Source organism: Patiria miniata, unplaced genomic scaffold (assembly GCF_015706575.1).
Source record: "Patiria miniata isolate m_02_andy unplaced genomic scaffold, ASM1570657v1 HiC_scaffold_30, whole genome shotgun sequence".
Lineage (NCBI taxonomy): Eukaryota > Metazoa > Echinodermata > Asteroidea > Valvatida > Asterinidae > Patiria > Patiria miniata.
In genome coordinates this window covers 6,367,502-6,387,958 of record NW_024037070.1, presented here as the reverse complement: position 1 = coordinate 6,387,958, position 20,457 = coordinate 6,367,502, and the positions used below count along the sequence as shown (strand labels likewise).

The window sequence follows — 20,457 nt, the reverse complement described above, 5'->3', positions numbered from 1 at the left end:
CAAAAATTATAATCCGAAATGCACAAATTTCAGAAAACTTTCAGATGTGTTTCCGTGGGATTCCATGTTTTAGCGCGAGGAATGTCGAGGCATAAATTTTAAGACACCCCGTAGGACACTCAATTTGTAACGGACCTTATGCGATGTAGGGGTCTCGGTGGATATTCTTATTAAGGGAATAAAATGTGCTTGGCAGGTTTTAAACAATCAGTTTTAGACCGGCTTGGAGAAATGGACGCCGGCTAGGGATAGTATCGGTGACCAGGCCCTAAGCCAGACTTACTGGCCAAGCACATATTTATTCCCATTTAAAAAATACCTTTTCGGTCAAGAAGTCAAAAGAAGTCAAAAATTATAAATTTCCGACGGTTCGGTTCAATTTCATGTTTTTCGCAACACCCCTCTAGCTATGTTATGGTATGTGCTCTTGCGAGTAGTCGTAAACAACTCCTTATATGGAGATTGGCACGCACATGGTGTGTACTGCGCACATGGTGTGTACTGCGCAATGTGGCGCAGAACGCAGCGGTGCCGGTATAGTGTGAATTTAGGACTATGAAATACGGACTCATTGGTAGTATTGCTCATATGCCCAAGTGACGATTGTGAACGTTCAACCAATAAAAGGGTGAAAGGGACCAGACTTCATCGAAGTCCAAATTTCATGTGACACCGGAAAGTGTTTAAATCAGCCAGCTGGTGTTTTATCAACTGTTTAAGACCATGCCATGTGACAGACTCCCGACCAATAGGAATGGGTAAACTGTCTTAGGTACTTATGAATTTAATTATTACCAAATTTTACTCACGCCTATACTAGTGATGCAAACCCATGCCCCTTTAACTCCTAATTAAACTCTTCAGCAATTTCCATTGTTGTCACACCAAAGTTGTGGACACCCAACTGAAGCCCTGGTTATACGTTTTATTTCTTTTCCACATGACACTTAAAAGGCAAAACAGGCACACTTCTTTTCATGTTTCAGCTACTTGCTTAAAACATCGCCGTGAGAAATCATTTACAAGTATCTGATGTGCACCGCATTATCTATTTACTGGACGGACACACACGACGTGGCGGTGCAACACTTGCACTCAATATTTAAACCCTGAAGATAGCTTTTATATATATTTTTCTTCAAATATGACACAATCATCGTTCTCACGTGTCACTGTCCCTAGCGACCGTGGCCGATTTCTGCGAGGATATGTGACTGCCCGGTGTGGACGGATGACTGGTAACCTGATGACGGCTTGTCCGGGAGTAAGTGGACCGCGGGGCACCGGCGCCACCTGTGGGCGTGTGGCGCGTGATGATAGGGTTGTCGGTGACCACTGTGGTGCCGTCCTCGTGGTAGTTAGAACTCATTTGGTTCGTTGGAGAACTTAGCGGGTGATTCAGCCCAGTCTCCCCAAAGCTCAGTATCGTGAACTGACGCACTGCAAGCAAAAAATGGCCGGGGGGAAAAAAGACGGAATGCACATAGTGTCAATATTGATTGGCAATACTTATTCTTTTAAAATTTGTAATAAGTTCAACTGAACTAGTCTCGGTTCTAGATTGGAGATTTAGTTCCCCTAATGCAGTATAGTCATGATAGTGGTGTGCATTTATGGGTAGTACGTGAACCGCGTACCCTATTGAAGTAGTAACACACGGTAACTTCAGTACCCGTAAAAGAAACCCCACCCCCCAAAATTCAACTCCCAGAAGTTGTCTGAAGGGCTTAAGGCCCCCCCCCCAAAAAGTCTCCGGTTTCTGGTATGGAGCTTGCCCCAAAAGTGGTGCGGCGATGTGGGTTTTTTACCCAACTTTTTTTTCTCTTCAAATGTCGGCTGATGTTGCAGATGACCCTTTGATCCCTTTAAAACCTCAAATTCCTTCAGAGTGTAGCTTGAGGTGACCTCAGTAAGGCCATAAGGCTTGAGAAGTATATTGAGCTAATTAAACAGCGTTTACAGGTTCCAGATACACGACCATCGCTCCGTCAGTCTGGCTAATTCCAGACGCATAATTACAAAATTACAACACCCTCTGCAAATGGTGCCCAACTAAATTTAGTGCAAAATATATGGGAGCCCTGCAGAGAGGCCACATAAAGCTTATACTCGATCGTAACCCCATCTAAAGACACGTTAAAATTGTGCAGCAGCAGGATTTCAGTCAAACCAGTGAGTTTGGTGGTTTTGAGACATCATCTTATATTGAAACATTCTTTTTCTTATTTTGCCGACACACATACCAGAAAACGGACAGTTTTTTTTGGCTTTATAGTGAGCATCAGCTGTTGCACGTTAAAACACACATCAACACAGCATTTGTTTTGATTTTTAGCATAGCCTGGTTTTCAGTTCGATTTTTCCATAAATGGCATTCAAAAGTTTTCTTTTTCATGGTCTGAGAAGTAACTCAGTAATGAAAGTTGGTTACGGGTACCCAATCCCATAATCGGGAACCAGTTCCTGACTTTAGCAGACGGGTTCCTTGGGAACCTAGTTCCGGTACACACCCCTAGTCTAGTAAGTACACTTATGTTTGTTTATGGTGTAATTTTTGTAAATCAAGGATTTTCTTTTGTTCCTCTTCCCTTGATTCCTTTGTTTGTACTTAAACTTTTTTGCAACAACTCTCATTGGCTTTGTACACGTTTTCCAACGGAGGAGTTCTTGATTTGGTTTCTGTCCTCGATTCATCGATGATGTTGTACGTGTGTGTCCTTGATTTACACCATAAACAAATACGTAGTCAAACCACTGCGGTAATAGAGGGCGCCATGAGCAAGATGGACCAAATCTAGCCTTGGGAACTTTGGCACTCGGGCCTAAAAAAATGTAGAGCATACCTCATGGGTATAGAAAATTAAAAGTTAATGTAGATCAGTGCTCACTGGATTAGCTGTTGTACCCGAGCTTTCAGACCTCCGTCCTTCTTCATGGGGTGTTTTTGAAGAAGGACAGAGATCCGAAAGCTCGGGACAACAGCTAATCCGATGAGCACTGATCTACAGTAACTTTTAATTTTCTATGCTCTATACACAGTGCTACGCAGCATTCCCACATTTTGTTATACCTCATTGGTGTTATTTTCAGCATTTTGTTTTGCGATTTAAGCAACTTTTTCCTATGAGATAAGAGAGTCAAGGTTGATGCCATGGTTGCTCTCCTCGCCTTAATTCCACCGTTATGGCCCGGGTTCGATTCCTGCCCGGACCTCATGTGGATTGGGGTTTCAGTCCCTACCTGATTCCGTGGGTTTTACCCAGAATATTCTTCTGGGGTTTTCCTCCCACCTCTAAAACTGTGATTTCTTCTCATTGTCTTCCTAATTCGACAGGTTTCTTAAAGGCTTGCAAGCTGCAGTGCCTATAGGGCACTTTTGAGACTGTCCTTGGTTTCATTACCGGAAAGACATACAAATTGAACTATTAAAAGTAAGCGTGCCTTTTGCTGTGCTTACTGATAAGAGTGAAATAGACAGAGGCTGTGTTAGCAGAAAATTGTGTGCTTAGCAGCACTATGAAATTGGACCCAGGTCTCCACTCAGAGCTTTCAAATAATTGAATTCTGGATCTGGATCAGTCATGTCTAGTACAAAAACGTACACTCAAAACGGCTAGCAGTATCACAACAGAGGACTCAAACAAAGTTAATTAGTTAATTACCAGAGAGATCATTAGTACATTGTATTGAAGAATTTAGACAATGCGGGCTGTGCAACAAAGGAAGGGGATGATTAGGAGGCACAGGCAATTTGAAATTCACGCAAGAGAAAAATATAGACCAAGTCACAAAAAATAATAACAAAATTACAAATAAATTTTTATATTTGATCAAATCCAAGTTCGAATAATCAAATTCTAAATTATTTGAATATGCACAGCACTACAGTACAGTGGGAAAAAAAATGACAACAAATTTCAGTGACTGTTTCACACAGGGAAAATTGTGATCAGTATTAAAGCAGACGAAGTTCCAATGGGTGAACGGTTATATAACAAGTGTCTTGATAAACTTACCCATCCAACACTGGGAAATGCATGCAAGGTAAGGAGTGAAGTAGGTGTGAGTTAAGAAATTTAACAATGGAATGATGAACAACAACTGCCCTCTGTACCAACTGGACTGGTCAATGCAAACGCACTGAAGTAGTCGTCCGCCATCTTGGAACACCCACAACACACGCACGGTAAACATAAGTTTTTTTATGGGTAGTTGGTATTGGATCTCTTCTTTAAGATTAAAGGTAGGGTACATCATTAGTCATTTTTTCATTTTTTTTTTCCCATTTGAAGCAACAAAAGTCCTAAAAATCTAAAGACCAGTGCTTAGGCCAAAAAAAAAAAGTCTCCGGTTTCTGGTATGCGCGCGCGTCGCCGTAGCCATGCGCGTCGGCAAAATGAAAAAGTTTTTTTTTCAATACAAGATGATGTCTCAAAACCGCTAAACTCAATGGTTTGACTGGAATCCTGCTGCTGCACAATTTTAACGTGTTTTTAGATGGGGTTATGATCGAGAATAAGCTTTATGTGGCCTCTCTGGACTCCCATATATTTGCACTAAGTTTAGTCGGGCACCATTTGCAGTCATCAGCCGACATTTGAAGCCAAAAAAAAAAAAAAAAACAGGTAAAAAAAAAAAAGAAGCCGCGTCGCCGCACCACTTTTGGGGCAAGCTCCATACCAGAAACCGGAGACTTTTTTTTTTTGGCCTTAACAACTAACCTGATGAAATTTTAGCTCTGTGAATGCTGTATATTCCGAGAAAACAATATTCTAGGATCTCCATTTCAATTCAAAAGTTTCAGAGTCATGTTTTAAAAGCACCCGAAATGAGCATCTGGAACATGTTCTCATTTTAATAGCCAATTGCAGCTACACTATGTCACGCACTGAACTGACGAATAATAGCAACCAAGCGTTTGACACAATGCACGCGCCCCCATTCACGGATTCGCGGATGTAAAAAAACGAACTACTTACTGAAATTTCCAAAAATGCGCCACTTATGCATGGCTTTTTTTTATTGTTTTCTTCAAGTTGACAGCATGCCAGCAAGAATAATTACACAGGGAGTTTATTGTCATCATCATCTTTAAACCAAGTAAGTTTTCAACAACAATTTGTCAGTTACTTTTTGGATAGGCAGCGAAAGTAACGATTGAATTTCCTGACCAGCTTTTGAGATTAAAACAATCCTATTCACAAAACTGGCAAGCATCCAAAAATGTAATTGATCTTTAGAGAAATTGATATTTTTTTAGTGAAAAAAAAACCGCAATAGCTGCAGGATGAAATCATCACCGACACTACAAACTGACACTCACGCGCAAGTGGATGTAAGTTCCTGAAAACCGAGTAATCAACCGATTCGGTTTTCTTGAACTGACACTCGGGTAAGCGCGTGCACATCGGACACTTAAGTATAATAGAACAATTTTCGTTTTCACGAATTGACACCCAAACCTGTTGTGGCAATACAATTTTAGAGAAAAACACTTTGAAAAGTTTGACACAAATTTAATCAATCCATATATATTTTGATTAGAAACCCTTTAAACTGGTGAAATTAAGATCGGTGTCAGTTCGCCAAAACGAAAATGTACAGATCAGCGCGCACATACAGTGGCGCAGTGTGCCGGGTATCAGTTGGTGACAATGAAAATCACGCGGTTCTGTAAAATACGCGCATGTGCCAGGCAGTCACACGCACTTGAGTGTCAGTTCCTGGTGTCGTTGTTGAAATGATGTCACAGTGTGATATTTTGGGGATTCCAAGATGGCTGATCAGAAGCTTCAAGAAGCATTGACGTATGAGCATGTATCAGTCCAGTTTACAAAGAAGTGGGTGTGAACAACAGGATTCAGCATGCAATGAGTGATAATGCAACAAGATGAAGTGTGGCATGTATGCTTGTGAGCCTAAGGCATCAACATGCATGTGTACAATAAACAGACCCGATCCATTAAGCCCCGCCCAATGATGCATAGACCAATCACAGCCGTGATTAATTTGAATAATATGTATGCTGATGGACATGCAGTGAGGCAATGATGAGGTTCACATGTTGCTGCCTGTATGCTGGGTGGGTAAGGCTTAACAGTTCTTTTCATAACTAAAGTGGCAACTCTATATTCCACGAAGCAGTCGACTCCCGCTAATACAAACTCAGCCAGACCAAGTCCAAATGTATTTTTTTCTATCAGACTGTTGTATTAAGAGTAGTGCCGGTCCCATTCATTGTGCACATACATGCACAGTTGGGACCGACGGCTTTATGTTTGCTACAACCAGAATTTGTATTAAAGAGGGTCAAATGTACATTCAAGGCCAATTTGGGAAGTGGCCCTTTTTTTTGGGGGGGGGGATAACTGTACATTTTTCATAGCCAAGGAACAATGCAAATTATCCGACTTGCGATGGGTTTTTCTCTTGCCAAAAACAAAGCCAAAACACCTAGTCCATGTTAAACACTCACTGTTAGGGTTCTTGATGTTGTTCAAGTACGGGACAGTCTTCTTGGATACCAGACACGGTCTCTGTGATGTGCTGCAGAAAGCACAAACAAACAGAATCGGTTAAGAAATCAAGTCATCATTTATCAAGTCATCATCAGCAGATGACTACACATAGATCTACTTGGAGTGCTGTGGCCTCATGGTTAAAGGCATTGGATTCGTAGTCTGCGGGTAAAGCTGCAGGTTGTGAGTTCGAGTCCAGCCTGGGGTCATGGTGCGTGTGCCCTTGGGCAAGGCACTTTGTCACTCATTGCTTCTCCCCACCCAGGAGTAAATGGGTACCTGTGAGGGCGGAGATGGTTATTGTGACCGAATTAGCTTCCTTGCACCTAACAGGCTGCATCGAGCTGTATACTCCCCAGGGAGCTGAGATTGTATTTGGACTGTTTCATGGGCCCCATGAGCAGGGGTAGTAATGATGTAGCGCCTTGAGCACCAGTCCTGGTGTATACGTGCCCTTTATAAATACTTACTATTATTATTATCTACTTGGGATATGCAGGGCCAAAAACAAAGCCAAATCTATGGAGAAAATGGCTGAGCTCTGATGGAGAAAGGGCCTGTGATGGTGTGTAACTGGTTTTTATAACACAGCTAATTCTACAAACTTACTCGATGTGGGGCAAGCCGATGTGTTTATAGTGCTTCCACGCATCCAAGAAGGCATCGGCTAGCCGGTAGTTGGGAGTGTAATACTGCAGCACCTTGAACAAGTACGGGTCCTGCCGACACCTACACAACCAAGACAAAAATAAATCAAACAAAAACTTGTGAGAAGGGTTGAAAGTACCATGAAATCAGGATGAATCAAACCTCACAGGTAAAAAAAAGTCTGTCACAAGCCAATGTGGCTCATCAGACCGGCGTTCATCTCCAGTTTCAGTAACATGAAACGACTGAGAATATTTCTATTTCCCCCTGGATGGGATGCTAGTCCATCGCAGGTGACTCCCCAGCTAATGCTGGTACCCATTTATACTCCTGGGTGGAGAGAAGCTAGTGGGGGTGAAGTGGCTTGCCCAAGGACACAACATATGGCCAGCAGCTGGTTTCGAACCCCTGACCCTCTGATCATGAGTCATGAATCCTAACCACTAGGCCACACTCCCCCACAAACCTCAGGGGAATGGGCTCAAATTTTGAGTTAAGCAGAGTTTTGAGTTAGCAAAAGGATTTTCTTTTCAACAATAATTGACGGGAAAAAGTTCTCACTTTGAGTTCGAAGGGTTTTCAAGTTAGCAGGTTTTGACTAATCAAGATTTCACTGTAAATAAATTGATTTAAAAACTCTTCTTAAACTTTCTCTACCCATGCTTTTCAAGATATTCAAATTTTGTTCAAAACAAATTTTCAATTAATGTTTAAATTCAAAGGGAAAAGCTAAGCTTTTTTCCATTTTGAAAATTTTGAAAATATGCTTTTATTTATGGTTGCTTTTGTACCCACAATACACACAATAATTTGAAATATCTGAGTCGACTTTAGAAATTGTGAGGTCATTTCAATAAAAAAAGGGCATTAAGCTGTGGTTTGATCAATTTGACTGCCATGTTTTCATACTACAGCAACAGATTGCCAAACACCCGACATAAGGCGCCCGCTGAATGGTCAGAATCGCGAGGTCAAGACGCAGTCTTGTTTTGCGTAATTAATCGCCTATCATAGACTCTTGCCGTGCAAGGGGATGTTCCATAGACTAGGGGATACCAACTTTAACTCTTTATGTAGCAAATTACTTGCCTGAATTAGAGGGAATTACATGATGGACTATGATGTTTGAGCCAATTCATTGGCTCATCGTATGCATCTTAAAAGGGAGTGTATTTCTCAATGTCGATAACAAGTACAAAACTATGCACTAATGACTGGAAATAGGAGGGTAACTGTTTTTTTTTACTTGAATGTTGTGTTGCCCTTGTTTTAAAGCTATAGTCCATCATTTGCAGTCATCCGAAAAAGTAACTCGTGTATTATTGTTGAAAAACATACTTGGTTGAAAGATAGTAAGTGGACTAAACTCCCTGTGAAATTAATCTTTCTGGCACCGTAGGAAAATTTAAATTAGAAGTTTGTTTTGTTATTCGGCGCAGCGCGCGCAAACATTGGCACGACGCACATTCGCTATTCATCAGATGCAATTTGCGTCGGAATGATAAATTCAGTGTAGGATTTTGCCCTTTACCTACGTATGTTATAAACCCTCAATGTATACTTGGTGTTGTCCCAAGTAACTGTAAGAAAAAAAAATCACCTAAAAAAGTAATTTGGGACATCTTGTTCCCTTTGTCTCAGTTTGTGCACTGGTGTTGATGGCCCAATGCGACAAGGTCCTACAGACTATGCCAATCGCACTGTGTTGCATCTGGCAGGGTTACAGTAAGAGAACTACCTTATCCCTATTCAACATCAAAGGATCTCATGCAAGTACCTGTACATGGTCACACACACACACAGACTCATCAGTGCTTACTTGTTCAGAAGTTCCCGCTCTGCTTTACGGTTGAAGCTTAGGTAGCCCAGTGCGATGGCTGCAGACCCCCTAGCTTGCTCATCTTCTGACAGCATGTGCCTACATAGCTGGTTTATGGCATGTATGGAAATGATGGCGGCCGGTACTCCTGTTGAGGTCAAGTAGATATACATGTAATAATAGGGAGGTTTCGCAAGCGAACGGATACGCTTACACTTACGTTTAGCTATCCGTATCCGTTTTTTACTTACGTGTAGCGAGCGAGATATGCGTGTCGTCTGCACGTTTAGCGGATAGTGAATGGCGTATGATGTCATACGTGCAGGCGACACACATATCTCGCTCGCTACACGTAAGTAAAAAACGGATACGGATAGCTAAACGTATTTGTAAGCGTATTCGTTCGCTTGCGAAACCTCCCTAATAATGCATAAAGCGCACATGTCCACTAGAATTGGTGCTCAAAGCGCTGCATCATTATTACCCCTGCTTACTGGGCCCATGAAATATTCCAAAGACTATGCAGCCATTCCAGCACAAGGCAGTTAAAATCAATCACAGCAACCATTTCTGCCCTCACAGATACTAATTTACTGCCGGGGGCCAGAAAGGCAATTGGAGACAAGTGGCTTGCCCAAGGACACACAGCCCAAGGCTGAACTCGAACCAACAACCAGCGGAATTACCCACAGATCTTGAGTTCGATGCTTCAGACCACAACGCAACCTCACTCCACACAAATATAGGGAAACGGCTTACTACACTAGACATGAACAGACATCTTTTCAATTAGGTCACATCAAATTTAGGGTTTGCCCTTCACCGACGTATAAACACTGTTTACTCAGTGTGTTACCTCCCGAGTGAAAGTTTGAAAAAATCACTCGGGTGGGACTCGAACCCCCGACCTCCTGCTTTCTAGTGCAGATGTCTTACCACTTGAACACCGAGCTAACGGGATCGGTTGGCTGGTTCGAATCTAACGGGATCGGTTAGCTGGTTCTAATGGTCGAGTGGTAAGACATCTGCACTAGAAAGCAGGAGGTCGGGAGTTCGAGTCCCACCCGAGTGATTTTTTCCAACTTTTACTTGGGAGGTAACACACAAAGTATACAGGGTTTATACGCCGGTGAAAGACAAAACCTAAATTTAATAGGTCACACCAAAAAACTATCCCCACCTATAAATTTTGTTATCAATAACCCAGTTTTTTTCCACGACCTTAAATTTTAGCAGGGCGACAGAAATGGATTCAGCTTTGGAAAGCATTCAAAAAAGAAATAAAATATTTTGAGGACCAAACCTGACCTGCTCTGGTGTGAGCCAGTCTGGCGATGCAGTCTGCGGCCAGCGATTGGATGAACTCGTTCTTGGAGGTCTCTAAGAGGTCCACGATGAGCTTGATACCCACGGCTGATGATGATGCTTGCTCCTCGTCAGGTATGATACGGGCCAGCACAATCACCTAAACAACGCCAAAGCAAGAAAGTATATCAACACTAATGACCAAGGCAGTTATGAATACAGTCTTTTCTAAATCGTACCAAGAACAAGTGCAGAAATCTAATGGCACCTGTGATTTGCTTGTGCCGTGACGGAACCGTCGGCATCAAGCAGAGACGTAATGCTCAGGTCACAAAACTGAGAAATCATGTGATTCATGTGGAACAAGTGGCATCTTGACATCGATGCGACGATGATTCCTTGGCATAGCTCATGATCATGTGACGTGTTAAAAATGGCGGTGCGTCAGTCCTTCTGATTTGAAAATCACAGGCGTGTGGAAAAAGGCACACCTGGATTTTTCCAGGCGTGTGGTTATTTTCTAATTGTGTGATTTTCTAGGTGTGCGATTCTGTGGTCTAGGGAAATTCAGGCGTGCAATTATTCACACTTCTCGGGAAGCTTGTAGGCGTGCGACGGCGTGGGAGTGCGATCGCACGCCTCAAATCAGAAGGACTGGTGCGTGTGTTGATAACAATCAAACGATCTTCCACGATGACGTCTGTTCATTATCTATAGACCATTTTTTGCCGGGTGCTGATTGGCTACACAATGAAATACGATGATCCGGATGTGCGCACGACATCGTAACTTCCCACAGGTCAACTGAGATTGATTCCCATCTGTTGGAAACACATGTTCCATCACGGCACAGAAGTTGACATTTTTCTACTCTTTTCTACATTTTTCTACTAGCAACTGTTAACTTTTTTCTCGCCGACTGTTGCCAATCGTCTTAATAACATCGCAGTTACGCTCAGGTTGAAAAAAAATCAGCAACTGATATGTTCCTGATGACCCTAGCTCAGACGCAGCTTGATCCTAAAAAGTCAGTCGCCAACTGTTCTGTAACCGGAGGGTGGCCTAAAACCTTCAGGGGACTTCAAGTACCATGTGAAGTAATATTTCATAGACGTCCAAATTTTATACTTCATGTGAATGCAAATGCAAATTGAGCTTGACATCCCCAAAAAGTTGCTACGAAATTCTCCGGAGTCGAATTATGTTAAACATTTGTAAATTTACAGAGCGAAATCTTGCCATTACCTCACAGTTTTGAGCTCACGTTCGCTTTCACATGAATTATCAACCAGCCTTAAGGATGCATGGTGGGGACGAGCGAAATTAACAAATATCACCAAAAATCGATCAGAAACTGAAGTACCTGAAATGCAGCACAGCATCTGTAGTACTCGTTGTCCGACTCCAGGAACGGCACGAAGCAGTGGTAGCGCACCCCGCCCGAGTCGGCTATCTCATGCTGCTGAGTGGTGTTATTGAAGGCAAAGGCGGCTAGGGCCGAGCCAGCCAGCAATCTCACCAGCTCGTCCCTGGAGTACAGGAGGCGCAGCATGTGGACGTAGTTGAAGTCCACGTTGTCTGCTATGTCGTTCATGACTTCCGAGTTGCCTGGAAAGTTCAAAAGAATTACCATCAGAGTATATCAGCCCATTTCACTTTCACTTGAAATAATGTATGTTCAGTTTCAATACAGATATAATAAGGAACTGAGCAGAAACAAAACAAACGTTCTCACAAATCCTTCAAATTTTCAAATAAACCAGAAAGGGAAACTGGCTTGGTGCATCCTCTCTGAGTGATCCCAGTGTTTGCTATTTCCCAGGTTTGCAACAAGGAGTGTCATGGCCTAGCGGTTAAGAGCACCGGACTCATGTTCTGGTGTTTCAGAGGCAACAGTGACGTGGGTTCGAGCCCGCCAGCGGACACTTGTGCTCTTAAAGCAAGGCACTTAACCATTATTGCTTCGTCCTTCGGATGGGACGTTAAGCCGTAGGTCCCGTGTGTTGCATAAATGCACATAAAAGAACCCAGTAAACACTTATCGCTAAGAGAAGGGGGGTTTGCCCCGGTGTTTCTGGCCTCCTGTATAAACTCCCATGTGGAGTATTTAGGAGAAGAACCAACCAACCAAGAACATTGCTTATGTTGCTAGCATCATGACATACGGGTTTATGGCTTCTAACGCCCCTTTAACAACGACACTGACAAATTGGGGAACTGCCAACATTAGGCTGGATTATAAGCTCAGTCGGTAGTGCAGCAGAATGGCAATCAGGAGGTTGCATGTTGAAGCCTGCTCCACTCAATTTGTTCAACATGTTCAACTTTAAACTCTTTTACATGATAGTCTATACATGACTTCTAAATGAGATTCCACATACACACCAAATGCAAATGTACTCGTACATTCTCAGCTCCCTTCCCCCCCCCCAAAAAAAACAATATAGAGAAACACTTTCACTCCTAAAATGTAGATCATTAGCAATCTTAAAAAAATGAACGATGAACCCCCCCCACAATATGGTACACCTAAATCAATACACTATGGTACCCTTAACTTCTAAATATTTAGTTCAACATCGTTTTAGAATCTGAGGTGTTAAAGCTATAGTCCATCATTTGCAGCCATCCGAAAAAGTAACTGACAGTATTATTGTTGAAAACATACTTGGTTGAAAGATAGTAAGGGGACTAAACTCCCTGTAAAATTAATCTTTCTGGCAAGCTATCATTTTGAAGTAATCAACGAAAGAAGGCCTTTCCAACGGTAGGAAAATTTAAATTAGTAGTTCATTTTGTTATTCGGCAAAGCGCGCTCAAGTGTTGACACGACGCACACACGCGCGTGGTTGCTATAATTCGTCGGATCGGTGTGCGACATCGCGTAGCTGCAATCGGCTGAGTGAGAACACGTCTCGGACGCTGAATTCAGGACCAATTCAAAACATGATTCAGCAACTTTTGATTTGAAATTGAGATCCTAGAATGCTGTTTTTCTCAGAATATACAGCTGAGCTGAAACTTCATCAGGTAAGTTGTTCAGTACCCTTCTTTAGATTTTGAGCATGTTTGTTGCTTCAAACGAACAAAATGCACAAATTACCTTTAAATTTTCAAATAAACCACAAAGGGAAACTGACTTGGTGCATCCTCTCTGAGTGATCCCTGTTTGCTATTTCCTAGGGTTGCAACATTGCTTATGTTGCTAGCATCGTGGCATACATGTACAGGTGTATGGCTTCTAACGCCCCTTTAACAAAGACACTGACAAATTGGGGAACTGCCAACATTAGGCTGGATTATAAGCTCATTCGGTAAAGCAGCAGAATGGCAATCCGGAGGTTTCAGGTTAAGCCTGCTCCACTCAATTTGTTCCACATGTTCAACTTTAGACTGTTTTACATGATAGTCTGTACATGACTTCTAAATGAGATTCCACAAACAACAAAATGCAAATGTACTCGTACATTCTAAGCTCCCTTCCCCCCCCCCCCAAAAAAAAAACAATATAGAGAAACACTTTCACTCCTAAAATGTAGATCATTAGCAATCTTAAAAAAATGAACTGATGACCCCCCCCCCCCCACAATATGGTACACCTAAATCAATACACTATGGTACCCTTAACTTCTAAATATTTAGTTCAACATCGTTTTAGAATCTGAGGTGTTAAAGCTATAGTCCATCATTTGCAGCGATCCGAAAAAGTAACTGACAGTATTATTGTTGAAAACATACTTGGTTGAAAGATAGTAAGGGGACTAAACTCCCTGTAAAATTAATCTTTCTGGCAAGCTATCATTTTGAAGTAATCAACGAAAGAAGGCCTTTCCAACTGTGCGTCTTAAGATGCACCGTAGGAAAATTTAAATTAGTAGTTCGATTTGTTATTCGGCGCAGTGCGCGCAAGCATTGGCACGACACACAGGCGCGCGCGGTTGCTATAATTCGTCGGATTAGTGCGCGACATCGCGTATAGCTGCAATTCAAAACAATTCAAAACATGATTCAGCAACTTTTGATTTAAAATTAAAAATCCTAGAATGCTGTTTTTCTCGGAATAAACAGCTGAAGCTGAGCTGAAACTTCATCAGGTTAGTTGTTCAGTATCCTTCATTAGATTTTGAACACTTTTGTTGCTTCAAACGAACAAAATGCACAAATTACAAATGAAGGACTAGGCCCTATATCTTTAAGTTTCATGAAATAAATTACAGTGGGTGGAAAATTTAACTTTACGACCGTAGTTCAAAGTGTGGCTTGGATAAAAGTACACAGTTAGATCACATTCCCTGCACCATGAATAGCGTTAATCTACATACAACTGTGCTATCCAATGTGGTAGGCTCATTACATAACCCAGTATCGCTTTTGTGTCCTTTTCCTTTGTGGCTCAAGAGCTCTCCACAAACAGACAAGTTGGCCAAGTAAATACAAGCCTACACACTCTAGCTTAGGATTCAGCGCAGACAAACAGACTTTGCCCTTTTTGTTGCACACTTACTACAAAAAAATGACACCATTAAAAAGTCATTTATCAAGATAAAAACATTGGTTCTCTCATATTTTTTAACTGTTAGCTTGAAACACAGGGGGCCAAGTTGGGAATAGAGTTATTTTGGTGGTAAACTAAAAAAAAACAGTGTAAAGTTATGATTTTAAGGGAAAAAAATGAAAAAAAAAAAATAGGCCTACTACACTAGCAGCAAAGTTAATAGCAGTATTAATTAAACTAAAGCCGATGAGCAAACTTTTCTCACAAATGTTTTCAATGAGCAAATGCTTGGGTTCTCAATTTGAACAAAAAAACCCTAAACTAAACTGATGTTTTCAGCAACAGCGCCCTCAGTTGTCCAGAAAAGCATGGCAAATCTATGAAAATATATAGAAGTGCACTTTTCAAATATTAGTCAAATAGTTTTCCTATATATGAAAGAGAATAAGAAAGTTACAAAAATGTGTGTTTCTCGGAAAAAATCATTTCATGGATCCTTAAAGGGAAAATACAACATTTGCAAACATCAAAAAATAAAACTACCAAATCATTTTGAAATACCTTGCTGGACTGTTAGTGAATGACAGTGTAAAGCATCCTGTAAAATCATGGCACCTGGTATACTGTCATTTTCAAGAAAAGTGGTATTTTTGTATCAATTTCCAACGCTGATCAGCCGATCAGCGTTGGAAAAAACTGGCTTTTTTTCAAATACTGGCCCTAATTGACCATCGCACTTGTTTGCAATCGATTACAAACCTATGAACGAGTACGAGCCAGCTAGACTGGTTCCCTGACCTTACAATTCCGCAATGTATGTAAACTGCTCTGTTTCTTCTTATATGGAGTCAGGAACCAGACTACAGAAAAATGATTGTTTTTCTTGGTTTTTATAGCATTTTCGAACCCAAAACCTCAAAAAAGTCAGTGTAAGTATATTTGCTATATTTCCAACCCCCAATTCCATCCATTTCTGAAAATTACAGTAAAAGCAAATGATGTATATTCCCTTTAAAACAACATGCATTGCATGCCAACACGTACATCCCCCGAAAGTGTTGATTTAACCCACATATCACTAACAGATAATAAAACAAATCTTATCAGTTTCGTTATCTTATCAGATGGAATGGAGGACACAACACCTGGGCAAATGTAGGACTCGGACTGTGTGTGTATTTAACCAGCCATGCTACCAGCAAATTGTTCGGCAAATCAGTTTTTGTACACACATTTAACATTATCACTTGAATATGAAACAGTATTAAAGCGGAAACAAAATCTATACTCATGGCCCTGGATATTATCACTTCTACCGATGAAGTGGGTCCTCATTTTAAAATGAAATTGGGGTCCTTAGTTTTTTTACACTTTTTCTTCATTTTTTTTCCCCTGAAGCTTTGAGAGTAAAATGAACAAAACGTTGACAACCATTGCAAGGAGAGTTTCATAGAATCCATCACAATAGAGCTGACCCTTTTCAAATAATTTAGAATCCATTGTTCGAAACTGCATTTGACCAAATATTAGAATATTCGAAACTCGCCAATCATGTTTACATGCCAGCTGCAACTATGTTTGTGCGCAAAGCCCGTCGGATAAAATTTGCATGCAGAGATAGGGCCTAGATGTTATGGGCTGCAGGAATTATGAGCATTTTATATCCAAGGGCTTTAATCTGCTAAAAGGATGAGAACATTTTGTCTAGACATTTTGTCTAGTATCCCCTATATGCTAATTTATGTGTATCAAAATACCTACCAATCGAGCAACATCCCAAAGTGAGTGCTGACTCAACACGGATGAGTTCATTCCTGGAGTGAACCATCAGTGCCACCAAGTAACGGATACCCCGTGAGTTCAAGACCATCTCTTGATTTTCTCGGTGGGGTTTGTAACCGATGCCCACGCAGAGGTGGCGCAGAGCGCGGATCGCGCTCAGCACGATGTGCTCCTTTGGCGACCGTAGCAGACGCACCAGAGGCTGGACCCCGTTGGCCTGGGCGATCGTGTTCTGCTTGTTGTGAGGACCCTGGGCCAGCACGGCCAACCCCTCGGCCCCGATGTAGTGCAAGATATCAAACTCCGCCTGAGCATTCAAGAAGTCTATGAGAAGATTGACGCCGATCATGCCGGCCATAGTTCTCTGCTCGTCCACGTCTTCTCCGGCCAGGGCCCACAGCGCCCCAGCCGTGCAGACCTGAACTTTCGGGGCGCTGCTCCGCTTCAGAAGCGTCATCAGCGGGATGACGCCGCCTTCCTCCAAGATGATCTTTTGGGTGTGCGGATTGTCTTTGGCTAGGAAGTGGATAGCGTTGATGGCGTTGAGCTGAAGTTCTCGGTTCTTGGCACTGGCCAGGCTGATCAGAGCTGAAGAACCCCCCTCGTCTACAAAGCTGTCCTGGTTCTGTTTCTCCTCTTGCACAATTTTCTGTACTGCTGTTGTGAGCGACATGAGAAGGGCCTTTGGTTGCTTGGACTCCTTGGACAAGCAGGAATCAAACAAGCTAACCAATGCAATCATGCAGCCACTCGTACCCCCGATGGTCTCTTTATGCTTTGTGCTTGCAGCAGCAATCTCCGAGAGCGTATCAGTAACCTGGACCAGGATTTCCTGATCGCTGCTGGTCTGCCAGATTTTGATGAGAGCTGCAATGGCTCCGTTGTTCACCAAGGGGTCCACGTACTCTTGGACTTTGGAGAGGTGACAGAGCATCGTGGCGCCGGCCAAGATCAGCTCCCGGGAATCGCTCTTCAAGAGTTCCAGAGAGGTCAGGATGCCACCATGTTTGACAATCTGCTCTTTGACCGTCTGTGACTGAATGATATTGAGCAGCATGGTGTACATGTGGCACTTGGCCTGGTCTGATATCAAGGTCTTGATGATCTTCATGGTTGCCTGGATGCCCTGGTTCTCTACAATGGCTTCCCAGTTGGGGCTGAGCAGTCCATCCGGTCCAGGCTCGGTCAGCTTGACCAGCATCCGGCCAGCTGCCTCAGCCTCCTCGTCTGCATCCGATGAAGCAAACTTAATCAGCTTGGACCAGACTGGTAAATCCTTGTGGTCCAGCTTGATGAAGTACTCCATGATCTCCACGTACATCTTCAAGCTGGCCAGCTCCACCACGCTCAGATTCTGTTGGTTGACGTAGCGGAGGTCCGAGCCCAGATCCACCAGGCACCGGACTGTATCCAGCTTCCCGCTTTCCACAGCCAGCAGCAGCGGTGTCATGAGCCGGTCATCGTTGGTCGGGAACTCCAACTGGTCCTCACTGGCTGCAACAAAGCGCTGGATGGACTTAATGTAGCCATGGAAGGCGGCATTGTGGATGTGGCTCCAGCCACGCTCGTCTAGGTCATTCATGATGGCCCGTTCCTTGGCAAACTCGTCCTTTGCCGAGTCGCGCCGCTGTCCTCTGAAAATAGCAACGAAAAAAGTTGTTAACTTTAACTAACTAACACAGGAAAGGAAGACGAAACTGCACCAGTCATTCCTGTGATAGTGGCTACTGAACTCTGGTACCAGCAGTTATTCTAAAAAATTGGTTTAAATTGTTGCTACCAGTCAAAGCACTTTGGTGGTCTAGTGAATAGCAGTGGTATCGGTGGGTCATCAGGTCATGAGTTCGATTCTTCATGGGGACCAATTTTTTCTCTTTTTCCTCCCCGAAACAAATGAAATGCAATTTCCCTCTTTTTTGTGACACATGGCTTTGGAAGATTTTATATTTCAATTATCTGAGTAGCAATGACTGATGCATGCGCATTATTGCTGCCGCGAAATCAGGATCCGGTGTAGCATGAATTTAGGTTTTATGAAATACGGACTCATTGGTGGTATTGCGCATGCTCATGCATAGATAATTAGGAGAGGGACCGGTCACGTGAGAGGGTTTAACCAATATAAGGGAAAAAGAGTCCGATTTTCATACGAGTCCGATTTTCATATGACACCGGTACCGGTTCACTGCCCATTCCTATTTCTGTATAACAGCATTTTTGATTTAGAATTAAAATTAAAACAATATCTTAATAGAAGGTCATAAGTAAGCAAATTATTTTTGTAATTATGAGTGCATGAATCATTGAATGGTCCCCTCAATACCTTTTATATTTTAGTAATAAAAATCAGCGGGAAAAATAGCAGAAGGTAACATTATGTTCAGATATGCAGAACATTCTTTACAGTCAAATGTGTACAAAAAGTGATATTCTATTGAAATTTAACACTCGGTGTCCTGCAGGTTGATCGCTTTTGGTCCAAGTAGTTTTTGTGTCAAATTTCATCCTTATTTCTTTAAATTCCCCACCAACTGGAATATTTTATAACTGGTTTTGAGGGCTGCATAATTTCATCCCTTATGAAATTTTTTCACAAAGATTTGAAATAGGTCATAAGAACTTTGCAAATTTTAAGATTATTTTGCCAGCCGGGATTGAATGTCCTATAATTTTCACATGCTGCTTGCTCTAGTCAAAACTTGAAAAAGGAAAGAAAACAGTAGGCCCTACATTATTTAAGTTCTGGCAGATATGGATAACAATAACATACCCAAACAACGCCATTATTTTACACTTTCTCCAAATATCTTAGCAGACAAGAATGCACATGTCAGTACCACCACGACAACTCCGTCATCATCAAAAATGTCGTGCACGATCAACCATCGCGAACAACGAACAACGAACCGACCTCCACGAATACCCGACCTCCACACATGGCTAACGCGCGGTCTTTCATAAAAAATCCATATCCTTTTCGAAAGGTTACACCACAGGCACAACACACAACACAATCAATTTCATTACTTACCAAATCAATTATTTAGGCTGGGTGATTATGGTGTCCATCCGATCGATTTTTGCGAGTCTTTTGGCCTCCGTCTCAGCACCAGACAAGATCGCGACCGCGCGGTGCGGGAAATTTATCCAAAGAAGATTATGTTAATGCGACTCCGCCCTCTCGTGGTAACAAGCAATATAGTCCCCAGACTCTGTGCTTGGATACCCTGTGACGAGTCAGTTGAAATGAGAAGTGTACTGTGCACGGGGAACAGACTAGAGCGCAGTCAAAATGACATTTCGGCGTCTCATAGAAACGGACCCGCAGATGTGTTGGCATGGCCGGTGTTGTTGCTATAATTAATGGGGGGAAAATGCATTTTCCTGCAATAAATCACCAGATGAATTGTTGGAGCCACTTTACTTGAGTGCAGTTTGAAGGCTGTTGGAAAGCGGCAGTTGGCCTATGACATTAAAATTATTCTAAATTAAACATAGCAGAAGTGGTCTTTTGTTTTATGTACCGCCGGTGACGATATTAGTTTTTTACATAAAAATTTAAAATGCAATGAGTTAGGGCCTACAGTCCAATCCTGTTGCCCAAGTTATGGTAAATTATCATTTTATGTGTTGAAAGTTGACAAAAATATATTTCAATACCACGAGTATTGATAATTTTGCGTGAACGACCTCATAAATATTTTCTATTTGAATTCAGTACTATCAAGGTTCCCCTAGCCCAAATTCCATGTGGCCAATCTAACTCTGTGGTATTTTTGGCTGGGCAAAATTGTTCTCGTTCTTTTTTGATCAGTTCGTATGTGTATGGATGCGCAGGCCGATATAAAGTGAATAATTAGCGGTACTGCCGTATAGCGCCCTCAATGCTC

The 20,457-nt window shown here is 42.2% G+C and overlaps 1 protein-coding gene across 3 annotated transcripts; it reads right to left on the bottom strand.

The window, feature by feature from the left end:
* Positions 1-922: 922 nt before the first annotated feature.
* Positions 923-19,733, bottom strand: LOC119739368 (ankyrin and armadillo repeat-containing protein-like). 3 transcript variants are annotated; one of them, XM_038214285.1, is made up of 9 exons: positions 19,338-19,509; positions 16,547-18,201; positions 11,654-11,898; positions 10,294-10,450; positions 8,986-9,133; positions 7,128-7,247; positions 6,476-6,546; positions 4,017-4,026; positions 1,225-1,440 (listed from the first exon to the last, which is right to left on the bottom strand). In XM_038214285.1, exons 1-9 carry the CDS (start codon positions 19,349-19,351, stop codon positions 1,359-1,361), a joined length of 2,502 nt encoding a protein of 833 aa, XP_038070213.1. In that variant the 5' UTR covers positions 19,352-19,509; the 3' UTR covers positions 1,225-1,358. The 3 variants fall into 3 exon arrangements, with proteins under 3 accessions (XP_038070212.1, XP_038070211.1, XP_038070213.1); XM_038214284.1 differs by lacking the exons at positions 4,017-4,026; positions 19,338-19,509 and adding an exon at positions 19,599-19,733 and having other exon boundaries at positions 923-1,440; XM_038214283.1 differs by lacking the exon at positions 4,017-4,026 and having other exon boundaries at positions 923-1,440; positions 19,338-19,508.
* Between the last annotated feature and the right edge of the window lie 724 nt (positions 19,734-20,457).

Coding starts and splice junctions, on each gene's coding strand:
- LOC119739368 (XM_038214283.1), bottom strand. Junction 7,248..8,985: donor GAGCGGGAACTTCTGAACAA/GTAAGCACTGAT, acceptor TTGGTTGTGTAG/GTGTCGGCAGGACCCGTACT. Junction 6,547..7,127: donor ATCGGCTTGCCCCACATCGA/GTAAGTTTGTAG, acceptor TGCTTTCTGCAG/CACATCACAGAGACCGTGTC.